This window comes from Adelges cooleyi, unplaced genomic scaffold (genome assembly GCF_023614345.1).
Source record: "Adelges cooleyi isolate 19-005CV unplaced genomic scaffold, UGA_ACOO_1.1 ACOO_flye_CR_arks_rails_tigmint_CR_PRNA_167, whole genome shotgun sequence".
Taxonomy (NCBI): domain Eukaryota; kingdom Metazoa; phylum Arthropoda; class Insecta; order Hemiptera; family Adelgidae; genus Adelges; species Adelges cooleyi.
Genome location: NW_026095824.1, coordinates 2530102 through 2548317, shown reverse-complemented (window position 1 = coordinate 2548317; position 18216 = coordinate 2530102). Strand labels below are relative to the sequence as shown.

Below are 18216 nucleotides of genomic sequence, written 5' to 3'. Positions count from 1 at the left end.
GCTCAACAGTAGCCAACGTGGGTATTTTAATTAAATTCAATCTCAGTCTCTGGCCTGGGTTTATTTAAAATGGACATTATAAGTGTACACGTTACACGACTGCATACAAATTGTTAATGATTTTTACCGTTTGACATCGTTCAAATGTTTATTATGATTTTTTAAAATTATTTTTCAGGCTGAACAACGGCCAAAAGTCGACTATAATTATTAGGTACTTGTACTTTATGTATGTACATACTACAACAGATAGGTCCCTTTATTTTTATTACATCCACCGACGTACGCCATACAAAGCACGTGCGATTATCTATATAAGTATATTGTGTCTTATACACCTATATTGCTATGGTACCTACTGTGCGTGTGTAGCTTTTATTGTAATTAAATTACACACAATAACCGCCGGCTGGAAAAGAAGGCGGAACGATGAGTACCACTGCTAACATTCTAGAAGGTTTTGGTATCTTACAAAATACAGGAATATTATTATGCCACCAAACCTGTACTTTTAAAGTTAGTTGCCCCATAATGTACCTTTCCGGCACAGTTTTATGGACTTGCTACATGAAGGAATCGGTCAGCTGTTGGGAAGATGATATCTTGGATCTAGATGTAAGATTATAAAAAATAAAAATAGACCAAATGTTCCAAATGTTGAATGTACAAAATGAGTGTCTTACATCAGACGGCTTGTGTAAGATTTTATGCTGTATAATTTTACCCATTCTCCGTCTCACTTGAATGTTTCTTTCTAGCAAACATTTTTAATTTATATATGATTTATTACCGCAAGTATTGTCCTCGCCGTCGACGAAGAAAGGAATTTATTTTATACTTTGATCTGCATAAATGTAATAATAATATTATACATTTTTCGGTCAAACGATGAACACATTTAAAAGAAACCATTAAAAAAAAAAGCGAGACCGGTCGACGGAATGAAAGGTAAAATATTTTTAATATAATAAAAAACACAAAAATTCCATGATATACTATAGCAACATGAGTTATCACAGTACATAACAAAAAAAAAATAATTTACATTTACCAAATATAGCAAAAATTATAGTAACTGTAACTAAAAAGTTATATTAAAAGTAATAATTTTTAAAAAATGTCCATACTATTCTTAGAATAGTATTAGTTTCATACGCACTTACTACTAGCCAATCAAACGAAGTGTGTTTCTTTTTGTATTGCATTACAAGTGTTTACATTTTCAAGTTTCAATCAACAGCTTGGAATTAAATTGGTAGTTGTTTGTATTTTTATAATAATACCAGAAGTTTTAAGTGGAGCAAATGTATATATATATATATATATATATATAACATCATTGTATCTTATTTGCTTCTGTGGACTGATATTGAAAAATAATTGTTGATTATTTTTATTTAAAAAAGTTTTTACACTTGCCTCGTAGCATCGCAGTACTTACATAAAACATCAACACAACAAAATATTTCTTATAAATAAAACAATCTTGTGTAGAGAAAATTAACCTATTTCTTGTGTTATAACAACTATTAGTTTTCTGAGAATTTCCAGTGTTTCGTCTGATAATGATTTTATACAAAACCAAACCATACATTGATAAATAATTTTCACAAACTTTCAGTAAATCGAATTAATGTTGAAAACTTTAATAATTAAAACCTCAAGTCTTTTTGGTTTAAAACATCTACTCGAAGTTATATCGAAATTTAAATAAACATTTTTTTTTTACTAGGAAATAAAATATAATGTAAGCATTTCGATAGGGTAAACGTTTTTAGTTATTAGTAAGTTTTAGACAACCCATAGACAGGTAATAATTGACTAGAGTACTTTGAAATCCTTAAAAGATGGCGCGTGTGCGGTTTTGAAACTTGGATGCAGTGCTGGCACGTGAACGGATAAATCAAGTAGTTTGGCCAAAGGAACAAGAAGGTTAAGGCCAACACGAGAATTGTAAAATGTATATATGAGTTGACTTGGAGTTTCGTTGATAGGAAACTTGATTAAAAACGTTATTTATGTATCACTACACGGGGTCGACTCGAGATTCTGCTATTTTTTTTTTTTTTACTCGTGTTAAGTCGTATAGTGATGTCGGCAAGGTAGGTAGTTAGGGGGACAGTTTTTTCTTCACAAGCGCATCAACCTTATCCTATAAAAGTGTAAGTTAAGAAGTAATAATATATGTTGCTTAATTACTAATACCCAAGACCTTAACATGGCGCAGTCGGTAGGATAATTATTGTGTAAGACTTGACTACGTACCACATTGCCGGCTAAGCCGGTTAAGTTTGTACAACATCGTTTATTTGAACTGACAATGTTAGTGTAAGTACGATACCGTCGCCAAGTGCTGACCTACCATCGTTAATAATAATCGACATAACGCTGGCTTCAAAACATCTTAAACGGGCAACAGGGTAACACAGAAGACGTATAATAGTTGTTTGAGTTTACCATGGACACGATTCCGCATCGAATTCACTGTCACGATAATAATAATAATAATAATAACAATGTTATGTCATAACGATTGCCAAGGACCCGTCAAACAATATTTGTAATTCGACCGTGGGTAATGCGTAATTAGCTATTTGCGTTCAATTCGAAGCTATGGGATTAATCGGATTGGAAATACACTGAAGGTCGATGCATTAAACCGTGCAAATAGGCCAGAAAAAAAATGGCCCAAAGCCGATTGTTGGGATTTAACAGTCCCCGTAAAATCATATCACATATCACTCACTACAGCTGAATTAAAAAAAAAGTGAAAATTTAAATTATATCATCGTTATGATGTGATAGTTGTACTTTTCCTTGAATTGTGTAAGCTGCCATGGTTTGTCTTAAGAACAATGCGTTTGAACAAAACCCTTTTATTTTTTATTGAATTAACTATATTTTCATTTAGGTAATGCTATTAGAGGTACTTACTACAACATAAAATTATAATACACACCTATTGAATACAATGCATATGAAAAACGCTCGTAATACAACTTTTGAACAAGACATGTTCGTGAAAACGAAATTAAATATAATGTAAGTAAAAAAAAAAATAGGTAAAATATTTTTATGGAAATTTGAAGTCTACGGAAAAACAAATTTCGAGTAATACTTATTTTAAAAAAATTGTTCTGTATGCTGAAATCGTTTTAACGTGATTACTTCATCAGACTGGCACGACCGTTGTGTAGTTCAATTACAGTTATTGTTAAAAATTAATTATACAGGGTGATCGAGCTAACGGAAAACACTCAATTTTTTTGGGAAATGATTGCAATGTTTTAGTTTTTCTTTTTGAAAACATTTTTGTTCACGTTATTTTACAATACTATAAAGTTACATAAATTTACCATTTTTTTTTTATTTTTAGTATGTATTTTCAAAGTGCTCTTTCAACTTTTAAATCTCAAATGGTAAGAATAGTTTGCCAGAAAATTAGTATTATTAATAATTAATAGTAGTGTTGCTATATCTGTGCGCATTACCTTATGCCACACTCTATCTACCGTCCTAAAATGTTTAACTCTTATAACCTCTGAAAGTATAATTATCCGAAATTGGTTAATAACCGAGTCAAAAACGTTGATAAATTTATTTTTAATTTAATTATTAAGTTACGTTTTTAATAGTTGATGAAGCTCTGGAAAATACTAAAAAAAAAAAAAATGTAGATATGCAGATATTTAATGATTTTACAATACATACTGTAAAAAACACGAATAAAAATGTTTTCAACAAAAAAAAAAAATCTCCATAACTGCAATGTCAAAATCGTTGTCTCGTCCTTAACGAATCACCTTGTACGGAATGTACATGATTTTTAACATGGTTTTTCATACAACGGGTAATAACAGTATACTATTTAAGGGTGAAATCACGCCATTCCGACCGCGCACCGTGATTTTCTTTTTTTTAATAAATATTTTTTTTTTTTTTTACCAAACGGGCACGACCTTTACTCCTCGGGAAAATCGACACCAATGACCGTCTACCCCCAACACGGACCGTCTTAAAGTTGAACGGGGGGGGAGGGGGGCAAAATTTGGGAGATTTTTTTTTTAAATTTCAAAATTTTTTTTTCATAAATAATTTACATAATTCAAAACGACTTACGATGAACTCATGCGGGACAAGAGCAAAAGCACCGCGACGGCGACCATCGTGACCGGCTGAGTCATCGTCGCGCACGGACCACGCACACTGTGTGTTTTGACGGCCGGAACACACCCCAGCGCCAACGACCGTCTGACGATAAGCTGCCGCACCGACTGACTGCGAACCGCCACTGCCAGGGCGAACCGCCTGGGCACACGCCGCGTAAAGGGCCGGCGCGCATACGGTTGTCGGCCGCAGGGCTTAGGTTTTGTTCATATAATATATACACATGTACAGGACGATCCGTCGAATTCAAGCAAGATCTGTCCGAGACGTTCGCCGTGTCATTTTTTACCCTTATCCCTTGTACTTAAAACTCTTGTTTTGATGAAAAATTAAAAATTCAAACGATAACATTTTTAAAAAAATGTGTTTTGCCTATATGTTTATAGAATTAAAAACACATTGTTCCGTTTGAAAACGAAGACCGTACTTTATTTTACGTATGAGGGATGAATAATTCACCCTGTCCATTGTTGCAGGTCGAACCGTCAGGGGATTTAAGAAAAACAGTCTAAACATATCCACCCAACATTTGGTCACTCACCGAGAACGCTATCTTATGCAAGTGTGAAATCCCAATTTTCAGCCACGTTCTAAAACGGCCAGTTAAAAAGCAGAAATGTCCACCCAAACACTTTTCAAATTAATATCAAAGCTATGAATACAGTAGTTAACATATGTACATCAGCTTTTGACCAAAAACCATAAACACCAGCAATATTACACTCTCTTCAAACCGCTATCATAAATAGTATAAATTATACTCGGTTAACATATTCCAGCCGGTGAAACTTAAATTCAATTTCGGATAATCAGAATCTGACTAAAGCGGTTTTCCTTGACTTCACCGTTTGAGATTTACATTCGCGTTTAGTATAGACTTACTCATAAGCAAAATGGCATAAAAATAATAATATGTATGTACGACTAAAAGTTTCAATACCAAAAGCTGGAGCAGTTCTAGAGCTTCGGTTGTTTTTTTAATTATAAATCATCATATATCCGCCTAATTATTTTTAGGAATTGTTAAAATATGGTTTAGGTATTTTTGGAAACCCAAAAATAGGATTAATGATTAATTCACAACTTATTTACACATCTTTTAGAATACACCCTGTAGATATTTATAAACATCTGTATTTTTATCAAAAGCGTTTATAGTGTCATTTGCATAAACCGACCTAAGTGTTTGAAGTGAAAGATTTCATACTTTTTTTCTCTCCTGTTGGCAAATCATCAAATTCGAGCTTTTTAAAATCAAATATTTTTCTGAATCGCTGCCAACACTTCTAAGATGTCTATATTATTGCATTTTAAACGAAATCATTCTGACGAAGCGGTCTGGTTTTCTAAAAAACTGCGAAGAAAATATTTGTATGTATTACACTTAGTTTGAAATTCGACTAACTACCGTTTGCTTTATTGATTATGTTGTTGTACAAGAATGCAATTACCCACCAGGTTGAGGGAAAATCTATTCCGGGATTTAGTCTTCTTGACATTTGCTTTTTATTGCCAATTAGACCTTAGACGGAGTGTTTATTTTTAGGATTCAGCAATAACAAGTGAAGGTCTCCCGTAAAAAATTTGGAGCAGTTTCTTCCCTTAGACATTTACCTATCATCCCACGGGCAACAGAGGGAAACTGTAACTGGTCAAGAGTAAAAACCTTTGACCGAACATTACGCTTAAGTAACAACGCAAGTTTATTAGTTTATTGTCTTTAAAGGACCTAAATATACTATAATTATCCAAGATATTATCTAGATCCACGATTCTGTCTCTTAAGCCAACATAGTATTTCATTAGAATTGAATTAAAAAAAAAAAAAAAATGTACAAAATACTTTTAAAAATGGGTTTTCTTCCTGACATCTGTCGCAGTGCATTAATGTTCGGTCGCTTTAGTTAGTAAACTGATAGTAACAACATTAGTGCACTGCCTAGACATACCCGCTAAATACATTTCCATTAGGATGCCTTATGCTGTACCGCTAATTTCGCCATTTGGTCGATCCGGCCAAAATGGTTGTCTAACTTGAATACAATTTTTACCTACCTAAGGGTGTATAACTATGAAATTCCTATTGAAAAACGCTTGGGCTAATATTAATTTATTGCTAGGTCTATACTATTAATTTTGTTTACAAGTGTCGAAAAAACGGGGCAGCCGTCCAAAACAAATAAGGTAATAATTATAATATAAACTAACACTGCTAGAAACGATATTTATTATAACTATATTTTTATTTATAAACGCGTAATTTATTATTTATGAGCCGACGGATATCCGCTTGGTAAAAAAAAAAAAATCAAAATAAACATAATAACTATTACTAGCCTCAATGCCGAAGGATGAAAAGGCATTGTTTTTACAATGATGTGTTTTTATTTTTGTGCCTGTGTTTTTGTTTGATAACAAATATAAAAAGTTCACCCCTTTCCCTTCAACATCGAACAAAACGCCCTAGAAATTTACATATTTTTCGACTTAAGACTATGGCACGCTATTACAGTTTTTTAAAGCAGTAAGGTCAATTTTTTAGTTTGTGTGCCACAAAACTATCCTTAAAGGGGTGGACGTTTTTTCTTTATTTCGCTTTATCGAGCATATCTCTGAAAATTACACTTAATACTATAGTAATAACTTAATAAAGTATTGATCATAATTAAAATATAGTAAATTTTTCACCAAGTAAAATAGTGTTTGGATAGAACAGCTTTGCTTATTTATTTAATAATTAGCGCAAACTCAATTTAAGGTTTATACATTTATAACTATGCTTGTAGGCCGCGGAGAGGACCTATTGTTTCGCGGCTATAACTATAAAGTCAAATTAATTAAATTTTCATAAAAATTTCACTCCCAAAACGCATGAAATATTGCCTGACATAGTTGCCCTATCAAAACAAATTTATATATTAAATGATAAAAATTAGCTACAACTGCATTGCATCAATCATAAAAACACTATTGAAAGCCACCGTGTATTGTAATAAAACTATTATTAAAATAATAACTAAAAATATAAATTACTATATGTTAAATTTCATGAATAATTATAAAATATTGCCCGACGATTCAAGCGCAGTAATAAATTATACATGATTTTAGTAATAATTTATTGTACATTGTATATTTCTACTATTGTTGTAAACGTGTGCATATAACTCGTGGATACGTTTTTGTCAACACTACCTATTGTTGTAGAAAATAATAAATAATATTAAACTAATTATTTATACAGCCATCGTCCATCAAACGCATAACGTTAGTCGTTAAAATATGTCAATGCATATGAAATATTTAGACAATCATTTGTTTTTCATTGCGTTCATTTCCTACACTGCCCGTTCATTTATGTAACAGTAGGTATAGATCAAATGTACACATATGATAATAATACCTGTTATCATATTATCCAGTTCGATAAAACGATCATATTGAAATGATAACGATATTTATGAGATCATCAAAAAAAAAAACCTGTTGAATTTATATGCAACACTAAAATTAGTTTTCCATCTACTAATGGCCGGCATATCATGTGGCACAAACTTGAGCCAAACCATTTTAAAATGAAAATATGTATGTTATAGGTGTGTTATATGATAGAATTTTTAATATTTTTTAAATATTTGATACCTATACTTTAGTACACCTTAATAATTTAAATGGTTCGACGTCCTCTAAAGGTTAATAGTTTTAGCTACGATGCGAAGCTAAGCCGGTATTGTTTGTACAATGATGTTTTTTTTAGTCTGGATCCTTAGCTGCTGAACTGTTTTTCATGTAACTAGTCTATCCTACCGGGAAATTATTTTAATGAACCAAAATTTTAAAAGTTTACCCCTTCCCATTTCAGAAAGGGCAAAACACTCAACAAATATGCATATTTTTTAATCTTAAAATTGCGTGACGTGCTGCAGCTTTATTAAAAATAATCGAATTAATTCAAATTTGTATGGAATATTTTTTTATGCATAGTGCCAATGCACACACCATGACAAACCAAACAAATATTAAAAACCCTTTTCCCAAAAATGCTAGTTTTTTTTTTTCTCGATAAATCCGTTAGACACTGGTAAATGATTTCGCGTTTAAGCGTCCATTTAAATAAAACGTTGTCCATTGCACGTTTCTCTCAGTGAGAAATCTGAAGGAGTTTTTTATGACCGGTCAACAGTGCGAGATTAATCTTGCTATTATTATAGCCGGGGTGGCTTTGCAGACATTCCCAGTAGTTCAGGTTAAACGACGTTCAACAGCGCCAATGAACAAGCGAGCTGTGTACTATTGTGGAACTAAATCCTTGGGTCGTCTCAGTGGGGAGTTGACGAGACGTGAGAGCTTATCATCGACACGAACGGCGAATATTATTGTTTGGAAACCTATGGCAGATGCTCTATCGCCCCTCGAGATTGCAAAAACACACAACATTATTTGCCGCTTCCTATTTCCTATCCTAAAGCCCTCCACCGTCGATCGTTTGTCGGCCATTCGATCAAAAACACAATGGAAAATTTGTATCTAATGTTGTTGCGTTTGACGTAAAAGTTGGGCCAGTATAGGCGCCGGCTTGTAAATTAGTCATTCACTTATAGTATTGACATTTTGACAGTTCTCAACAAAAGGACGTCAGGGCTGTGATAATTTCTATGGAAACTGTTATCGTCTTGGTGGTAACGCGGTAAGGAAAACGTTGCATTCAAAATATATTCTAATAGTTATAATAATATTCTTAATGTACATTTAGAATAAAATTACTTATGATTGACTAGGGAGCGGGTTGAGTGAAATCCACCCTACAGTGACATTTTTTACTGACACTAAACTGTTCCCGGACAAAGTCAACGTAACGGTTGGGTTTGGAAAGAATGTAGCTAGGTTATCAACTTTAAAATTGCCTTCTTCTAAACATTCCCCGGCAGTGAAGTACTAATGTGGGGGGGGGGGAGGGACATACCTAAATTTTTATCCTGATTGTTCACTGTTTAATTGAATGGTATTACTCCAAAAATCATCCTTTAGCAGACAATGCTGCCATACTAGCAACGGACTCAAGTACATCACTCTCGGGGAATTGGTTCGTACATGGCTGTTTTTCCCTGTTTCCGTTGAAAAGGAAAAGTAACGCTTTGTTTAGCTCGCTCTTGAGATTACGTTGAAAGACAAACCTTCTGAGATGACAAAAAAAAAAAAGGAAGAGTGAAAAAGGTTTAATCGGCAACAAAAAGATACGCAGAGTTTACAGTAGGCGGATATCGAACGACACGAGCACAGTGGGATTAGTGTGTTAGAGATATTGTGTGAGACGATAATATATACGAGTTTCTTCGAGCGACAAGCAAAATAGTGTCACGGTTAATACACACTTGTGAAAACAGTGTCGAATGTATGACATACGCAGCACGTCGACTTGGACCTTTCCATTACCGGCGTTATTAACGTTATAACATAATATATAAAAAAAACACGTATAAAAAGCCATGGTCTCGAGTACGGTACGTTTTACGAATCAATTTTCAAGCTAGGTAATCTTTTCTTTTTTTTTTTTTTTGTCGCCCAATTGGATTATCCCGAGTTTGAAAAAAACCCCATTTTTTTGTTGTGTATTTTTCAACCATTATTCATACCGACACAGTCGAGTGAAACGTCGAAAAATATATAACTTTATAAAGTCATAAACTTTCTAGAAAGAACATTTCAAGTTCATAATTATTTTTCCCAAGAAAGTTAATTTGTTGTTTTTGCCGTACGGAATTATTAGAAACAAAAATTTCAAATTTTAAGTATTTTTTATTGTTATGTTATGACCTCAAATGGAAAAATATTGACTTCACTTGTTTTGACCGTTCACAAAATAACTTATACTTAAAGTTAACACAGAAATGCATTTGACTTGTTGTAATTTTATACATATAGTATATACATTTATATAACGTGTATACAATTTATTATGTTACAGACCTACCCCATTCTAGATCTACATTAAGTTTTATTTTGAGACCTACTCGAAATAGAGCAATAAAAAACTATTTCCACCCCTTTGAGCTTTTGATTTTTTTTTTTTTGGTTTGTCAGAGAATATCAGTAGAGCTATGTTCTAGAAATATATCCCGTACTAAAATGGAACTAACTGGTCTATTTTTGAAAATTATATAATTTGTTGTTGAAAAACAATATGTTAATATTTTGGGCGTTTTTCTGGGTACTCGAAACGGTGAACGTTTTCGGATTTGTGGCCTTTTAAACGGCTCTCGAGCTAAAAATTAAAATAAGGTATAAACGTATTTCATTATTATTGTTTATGTGGACATTTTTGCTGGAAATATCGACGACACCGGCAAACGATTAATCAGCCGAAATTGGATGTAGTCGTCCGACGTCGGAGGACACGTGGTGACACTTTATATTATGTTATCCTGTGACACTAGAACGAATTTCCAGTGATATCCTCTCGGGTCTGGCGGCGGATAATAACGTTTTTCGACAAGCAGCTTTTAGGTTATAGCACAGCGATACGTCCCAATTCCCGAAAGACCGACGGGAAATAATATAATTGTGTGCCCGGAAGAAGGCTATGTTTCAATTTCGACACAAGTCCCATAGTACAAAGAAATAAACGTGGCATAAGAGTGTATAATAATTTGTTTGGCACAAAATGTTTGACGACAACAACAAATAGATCACTTTTCTCGAGAGATGCCACAAAGTGGTTTGAAACCCATAAATTTAGCTAATATGGTCTGCTTGTAAATACTGATAAAAAAATCTCTTCCTAGAGTTTGAAGATGGGAAAAGCTCAAATTTCAAACATTAGCAATATTATACATAATTCTAGTTTATTTTATCTCGAAAAAAAAAAAATACATAGATCATATTTCTCCTTCGCTTTTGTCGAAAGGAAGAAAAGCCATGAGGACGATTTTGGTGGTTCCTTTGTCATTTTTGTGTTCGTTTATTTGGCGAGATATTTGTTATTGCTCGTCGAAACTACTTTCAAGAAACGACTACCTAAAAAATCAATCGAGATTTTCGTATTACAATCAACCGTCGAATTTATAATAAATGCAACATCATAAAATAGCGTACAATTCGTACGGCACAATGTAGGCCACGGTTTGGTAAAAGCGCACTTACGCCAATGAGGTTTTTTGTTAAAAATTAATTTTTGTCAGACAATCTTTTTTTTTTGGCATTTCTCGCCAAATTCGCGGGTGAGATCTAAGTTTAGGTCTTAAATTTATCCGCAAACAAATAAACTGTCAACATATCCGCACGAGAACCCATTAGGATTTTATCTTCGACACTTTTAGCGACAGAATTCAAAATAAACGATTTCCGCGTATTATCGCCATTAAAACGTTTGCGAATTTGATTATCTCAAAATATGTCCACTTCGATTTAACGTGTCGTTTTAGTGTGACATAATCCGTTTACTCGAGACAAGAGTGAAGCTTATGAGATGTAACATAATTCTTGTTCGAATAAAGTTCACATTATTATCGAATGTTGTATTATATTAACAATCGCCAAAATTGAAAAACGCCCAAGTACGAGTTTCTGATGTGTTGAAATTTAGGAAAAAATAATTCAATATATTCGAAACTTTAAATTAACTGCAAAGCGTGTAAAAAAAAAAAAAAAATTGTTGTATCCATCAAAATTCCAACGGTGTTTGCCTGTACAAATTGAACTGAATATTTTAAACTGCTCTCCGAGGAATAACGAGGCACCTAATAAATACAAATGTATAAATATTTCGATAAGTACACAAGGTAAACTCGTGAAACAAAATCATGATCAGAATATATATATATATATTTCATTTTTGAAAATTACCGCCGAAGGTCAAACAACCAAGACGGTAAGTAGATAGGCTTTAAACACAGACAAATATATACCTACTTACAATATTTTGCAGTCACGTTTTACATTCCTCCTCCCCCCCCCCCAAAAAAAAAAAAAAAGGTGTTGACTCAAAAATAAAGTTGGAATATTCCAATTGGAATAAATTTCAATAAAGAATTAGGTTTCCTTTTTTTTTTTTTTCACGTTTTGTAATGTTTAATATTAATACAATGACAATAACAGGAATGAATAATATTATTCCAAGTGACCTACCAAATGAGCTAAAACACAAATAACATGACGAATGGGACCAAAGTATAAGCTGTACCATACAATATTGTTTTCGTGTCCGGGAACTGTGACTGCACACAAGAGACACAAACTTAGGTAAGCCTAAGAGCTCATAAAACAGGATGTGTATAAGTACACTGGGGGGACAAACTGTTCTCGAGAAAAGTGTGCGGGACAAATGTTTTTCCATTAAGGCATTCTTTTAAAAACACATTCCTAACAAAAGGCCCAAAAACGCGTTTTTTTTTTTCGTTTATTATAAGTTTTAAAATGACATTTTTAAGTACACCCAAAAATACAGCTGGCAACGTCCAATAACAGCTCGAGTAAAATAACGTGACCACAGTAAAAGCAACAGTTAATACATTAGGGAAAAAAACACAGTTTTTTTTTTCATAACAAATCAATCAAAATATTTAAAACAAATAAATTGTTACAAAGTAATGACAATAATGTTTTTTTAGAGTCGTAAAAGACATGTGTTTACCAAGAAATACATATAATATATTATCCACACAAAAGTTGTTTACTTATTTTCATTACTCACAAAGAAGAATATTAGATTAGTAATTTTCATTTAAATGCATTCCGTTGACACTGTAAAGGCAAGGAACATTGTTCTAAAAATGCCATTATAACCGGTTGTCTCGTGTCTCTTCCTAGTCTATTCGAAAGCCAGCCCAAAGCGACACTGTAAAATAAAACCGTTATAACGATAACACATGTTTCGACAAAAGACAAGTGTACAGACTTTGCACCGATCTTAGACAATGCGTTTACCTTGGGCATTGCGCAAAGTAAAAAAAAGCTCAAGTCAACGCTACTCACTTCCATGCGGGTAACAGCGTAGTGCTGAAGTTCGTGCCGGTCTTAATGAGCTTTTTGGATTTTACACACAACTTTTTGGCTAATCCGCAGTCCACGGCTTTACCGTCGACCGATGCAATTAAATTGTCTAAGCCTTTCGCAACGGTCCAGGCCAATTCATCAATTTCCAATATGGGCGGATTTAACTGTCTGCCATCCCTGGACACCGAGGCGCCGAGAAGCGGCGCGGAGCTCATCATTAACGTTGCACCGGACTGTGTCTGTAACGCGTTCGAACACACTTTGAGACGAGAACAACCGAAATGTTTTGCAAATGAAAACTCACGGTCATCGCGTCCATGACTAAATTCATAACGAACGTGCCGAATCCCAAAAACGCTATAGCCGTTAGGACGAGGTCGTACAAGTCGGTCGCCGTGAGTCCGCGTCTTATTCCGCCGTTATCGTCTTCGTTCGATTGCTCGGAATCGTCGCTCAGGGTTTCCACATTGCTTGTTGTACCGACCGGAGCTGAGACAGAAACAGCACAACAGTTGTTATTACTTTTGTAGTGTTATACGTGTCCTTTGCCGCGGTATTGTATCTATTCTATATATTTCATAACAAACGACGTGCTGTGTTTTTTGAAAAACGTTGTAATCGTGCATAAATAATATCACCTACTCGGACTAGTCAAACTAGGCAGCACGGTGGCGGCTGGCGGTTGTAGATTTGGCGGCCCGTAATAACCGTTATAATTGTTAGGCATCACGGCCGGATAACCGTAAGGCATGTTGGGCGACGGTTCGTACGACATTGGCGGCACTTGCGGAGGACCATAATAAACCGGTGGTACGTTAGGCGAAGGCTGCATGCGTTCCGCAGTGTTGGTACCGTTGCCAGTGTCGTCGAACGATATGGAATGGCTCTGCACAAAGTCCACGGAGTTGCTCGGGCTCAAAATATTGTCTAAAACAATAATATTACATAGGTAACGTACGAATGATTATAACGCGATTATTTGATTAAGACTTTGACGGTGATAAGATCACAAAAAAAAATAAACACTACTTAAGCTGGCCCCAACCTAACCTAACCTGGCTGTTGTGAAAATAATTAATCGATTCACCCTAAAAAGTCTCGGCACACCTATTAACTTTTAATTTAGTTCGGACTTCGTAACAGCTATAGTTTGTATGATTTTGAAATAAATTATACTCCGTTATTGAAAATAATCTTACGACTTTTAAGAACTAAAAAAACCCGTTATTCAGTTAGCACGAGTAAAATGGAATAAAACGACAAATGTATATTTTATATTAGACATATTATAATATATTATTATAATTTTTTTTAACCCCATTTTACCTATTTATTGATGGATATTTTATTTATTGGTAAAAATACTAGCGAATTGTTATTAAAAATGGCGATTAAGCAAATTCAACAAAAAACCTAAACCTAACCTAACCCTAACCCAAACCTAACCTAAACCCAACCCAACCTACATGGTATCTTCTACATGGTACAGCCGTACCATATAATAACAAGCCTAATAATTGTATTTTGTGTTCTGGTTTTAATACAAGCAAAATTATAATATAACGCACTCGGACGTGCACTGGGCGGGACTAATGCGGGTTAGTATAATAATTGTCACAATATTAAGGTCATATATCATTATGTCACGTTCTGATAAGACTCCGTTTTAATTGCTTCGTCTTTCCGTTACTTTTTGGTCTGTGATTTTTAAAGTGCGACAACACTAATACGGTGAATAGTAGTAATAATACTAAAACTATAGTTATCAAAATCCTACCTTCGTACGGATAGAAGTCTTTTCTCGAATCGTCCGTGTTGGTCGTACGGTTTGCGGACCCGACATTTTGTAAACCTGAAAATAATAAACAAAGTTATTACATTATACCAAATAGTGCCATAAGTATAGAAATGTTGAAAGTCTATAAAAACTTTTCCACTTAACAACGGAACGTTTCTCTCACCCTCGTTGTAATTTTTCAGTTTGAACTTGAACCCTTCCGGTTGTTCGTGCATTCTGATGTTCAAATCGTAATCGTCGTATATTTTTTTCATTATTTGAGCTCTAAAAAAAAGTGTAACGACGACATTGCAACAACTATTTAAAAACAGTACTGCAGTGGGGTCGAGGCCAGTTAACACACTGGGGTAAGGAAAAGTGGTGGGTCTTGATATTGGAAAGAGAAAAGTGATAAAAAAAATCACATAAACCCCACGGGTAAAAGCAATAATACATGAAATAACACAACTTGTACTTGATCTGTACCGGGCTTCGTCGATTTTCTCTGAACTTACTTGTTCAACCACCTGTTGTACGCAGAAGACCCTTGATCCATACGCATTACGGAAGATTTACTTGATCCGTAACCCGTGGATATCGACCGGCTCTCCGACTCGGCGTTACCCGCAATGCCTTGCAATATCTCTTCGGCCACGTACTGTCGACAAAGATAATCTTGCATCTTCTCTCTGCAAATCCGTTTTAAGATCCGTTAATTAACAAAACACACAAAATTATATCAAACCGTTAATTCGTTTTTTTTTTTTTAACGTGAAAGTATAATCTGCACACAAAATTAATTAACAAAACCCAATGTTGATGGACTCATTTCATCAATCTGCAGTGTGTACCGGGTGTGCTTACTGGCATGCCCAGTAAGCTTGCCTTTTGCCCAAAAGTAAACAATTTTTGAAATCAAGCATATGAATTGTCCTTTGAACTGGCCTTGATATAACATCAATAATTAAACACAGGTTAATTCCAAACGAGATGACAAGCTCCAAACGACCAAAGCGTGACATCCATTGGTGGCTATACCGTTTCAATTGATCCTTTGTACGTCGACGATAACAATATTATTATTATTTCGAATATTCGTCAAAGTCATGGCAGGCAGTATTATCAAAGTAATCTCCACATTTTGGAAATTTGGCCAATTCCGTGATGTTCTAATTACATTTGCTTTTAAGTCGCTGCTAAGTTTACACTGGGATTTGGAAATTTTAATTAAAAGCTTTGTGCGTGGTTAATAAAACTGATCAATAAATAAGCTTTGAATAATTAATACATGTTATGTATATCATGAAAATAAAATAATGTTACTGTCGAACTCCTTTATAAGGTATATATTAAAATATTTGTTCAAACTAATTTTTTTTTTAATAAAATAATTCACATAGATGCCTATTATTTTTTAAATTTTAATTTTAAAAAAATAAGAATTAACTACAACTAGAAATTTGTTGTATTGAGGGGGAAAAAATCGTATAACTATTTACGAGACTATTTTGAAGCATTAAAAAAATACTGAAAATAATAAAAAAAAGTTGTAGAAATTCGGTTGCTGTGTATTGACGGCTGTAGTTAAAGACATTAATTCGTAAAGCCCTCAGTTCTTTGCAAAGCATAAACTATTACAATTTAATTGCATTTTAGGATAGTCTTTTATGTATTTTTTTCTCCCAAGTGAACTCAACTGGGGCATTTTGTGCCTATACCCTCTTTTTACACATTGTACAGCCAACCCTATTATATCCGTATTTTACCTCTTTTGAATGTATGTTTGTTGTTGTCGTTTTCGACAATAGAATGGCTTGACTGTGTACAACAACATCATTACTGTACACTCAATTTTAAATTATATATTTCCTGTATTATTATGATATATATATATATATATATATATATATAAATTCAAATGTCAATAGCCAGTACATTCGATAAATTAAACGACCTGGGCTAAATACTTAAGTTATTTAAAGCAGCAAAATTAACTGATTGTTGTAAAATGAAAAATTGTTCAACCGATTATTCTAAAAATGTACTCCTACACCGCTTTTGAGGTTCTGAATTGAACTCCAGGGTTTTTTTTTTACTTTATATAAGTGTTTAGGAGAAGGCAGAAATATTACTGTGTTCCAACATTTTATTAACATAAGAGTTCTACTGGATTTTTTTTTAATAAAGTTTGTACATAAAACATTTAAAAATTGTATTTCAGACTAAACAAGAAGGAGATGACAATAGAGTTAACGGTAGCAATAATATTAGTCAGTAGTAGTAGCTCTTTGGCCATTGAACGGGAAAATAATTTAGGTAAAAATTGTTCTGATGTTAGGTTTCTCTGTAGATGAAATTTAAACACATAAGCTGGGAATAGTAAATAAATAGACGAAAATCATAATCGTTTTTAACATAAAAAGTGCGGCACACCACTAAAAAATCTCCATACAACTCTTATGTTAATAAAATGTTTGCATTACCTTTTCTAGTCGCCATATTATTTTTATCATCTCCTACACACATTGAGCCATTCCAGTCGACTTGTCATGTGGTCGCTGATTTATTTGATTTTCGTTCCTACCCGAACACCAAGCAGTCGCTTTTCCAGTGGCCAAGCCTTTTACAGTGATTGTACTTTTCGGCTTTTTCTCACCTACTTCGTCTCACCGTCTCAGTTTTAAACGAGTACTACGAGCAAAACGTTTAAATAATTTGCTTACATATATTGTACAGTAAAATAGACACAAAAAAAAAGAAACCCGCCTTTTAACCTTTGCCATGTCATTATCAGAACCAATACCTCCTACTCAGTTTTTACATCAAACTCAAGATTCATATGGCTAAGACTTACTTGGCGCTTTGAGCTAGGGATATGGAATTTTAGGGATTTTTTTATCTGAACAGGCTACTGTCAAAGGAGATAAGGTAAGGCAGGAAAAACAAAACAGCACAGCTGTTGTCCTGGGTTTGGGTCGAGGTCAACAAACCTGTGAAAGGTCATCGTCATGAGAGCGTCGTTCAAATCTCCTGTGTCCGTCTCAGTTGACGTTTCGTTGTGGTCTTGCAGGTCGTTGTTGGATACAGAACCGTTGGCAGCAGCCACGTCGGTCAACCCCAAGCCTTCCAGCACCATGGCCTCCGGGAAGAAAGCGTCGGTTGTCCCGTGACTGTACCGCCGTTGCAGGATAACCGCGTACACGGCCAGGATGATCCGGGAACGAGTGGACATCAGCATTTTTCCAAACAGACTGACGTCGGTGCTGACATACAGGAGATAG

General features: G+C 34.2%; 2 protein-coding genes across 2 annotated transcripts in view; both read right to left on the bottom strand.

Moving 5' to 3' along the window:
- LOC126832794 (glycine receptor subunit alpha-3-like) overlaps nt 1-4260 on the bottom strand; it is a 127250-nt gene extending 122990 nt beyond the window's left edge. The window contains exon 1 of the mRNA XM_050563747.1: nt 4120-4260. Within this exon, the coding sequence (XP_050419704.1) occupies nt 4120-4184 (65 nt within the window). The 5' untranslated portion in view covers nt 4185-4260. The remainder of the gene's footprint in view (nt 1-4119) is intronic.
- Nucleotides 4261-12796: 8536 nt separating this feature from the next.
- LOC126832920 (uncharacterized) lies at nt 12797-18216 on the bottom strand. The gene is made up of 8 exons (XM_050563960.1): nt 17419-18216; nt 15451-15624; nt 15120-15220; nt 14936-15010; nt 13801-14085; nt 13463-13647; nt 13138-13397; nt 12797-13000 (listed from the first exon to the last, which is right to left on the bottom strand). Exons 2-8 carry the CDS (start codon nt 15615-15617, stop codon nt 12883-12885), a joined length of 1191 nt encoding a protein of 396 aa, XP_050419917.1. The 5' UTR covers nt 15618-15624; nt 17419-18216; the 3' UTR covers nt 12797-12882.

Excerpts from the sequence above, each read along its gene's own strand:
- LOC126832920 (XM_050563960.1), bottom strand. The coding sequence starts at position 15,617 with ATGCAAGATTATCTTTGTCGACAGTACGTGGCCGAAGAGATATTGCAA. Across the intron at positions 15,221-15,450 it reads TACAACAGGTGGTTGAACAA|AGCTCAAATAATGAAAAAAA; the intron begins GTAAGTTCAGAG and ends ACTTTTTTTTAG. Across the intron at positions 13,001-13,137 it reads ACGCTGTTACCCGCATGGAA|TGTCGCTTTGGGCTGGCTTT; the intron begins GTGAGTAGCGTT and ends TTTATTTTACAG.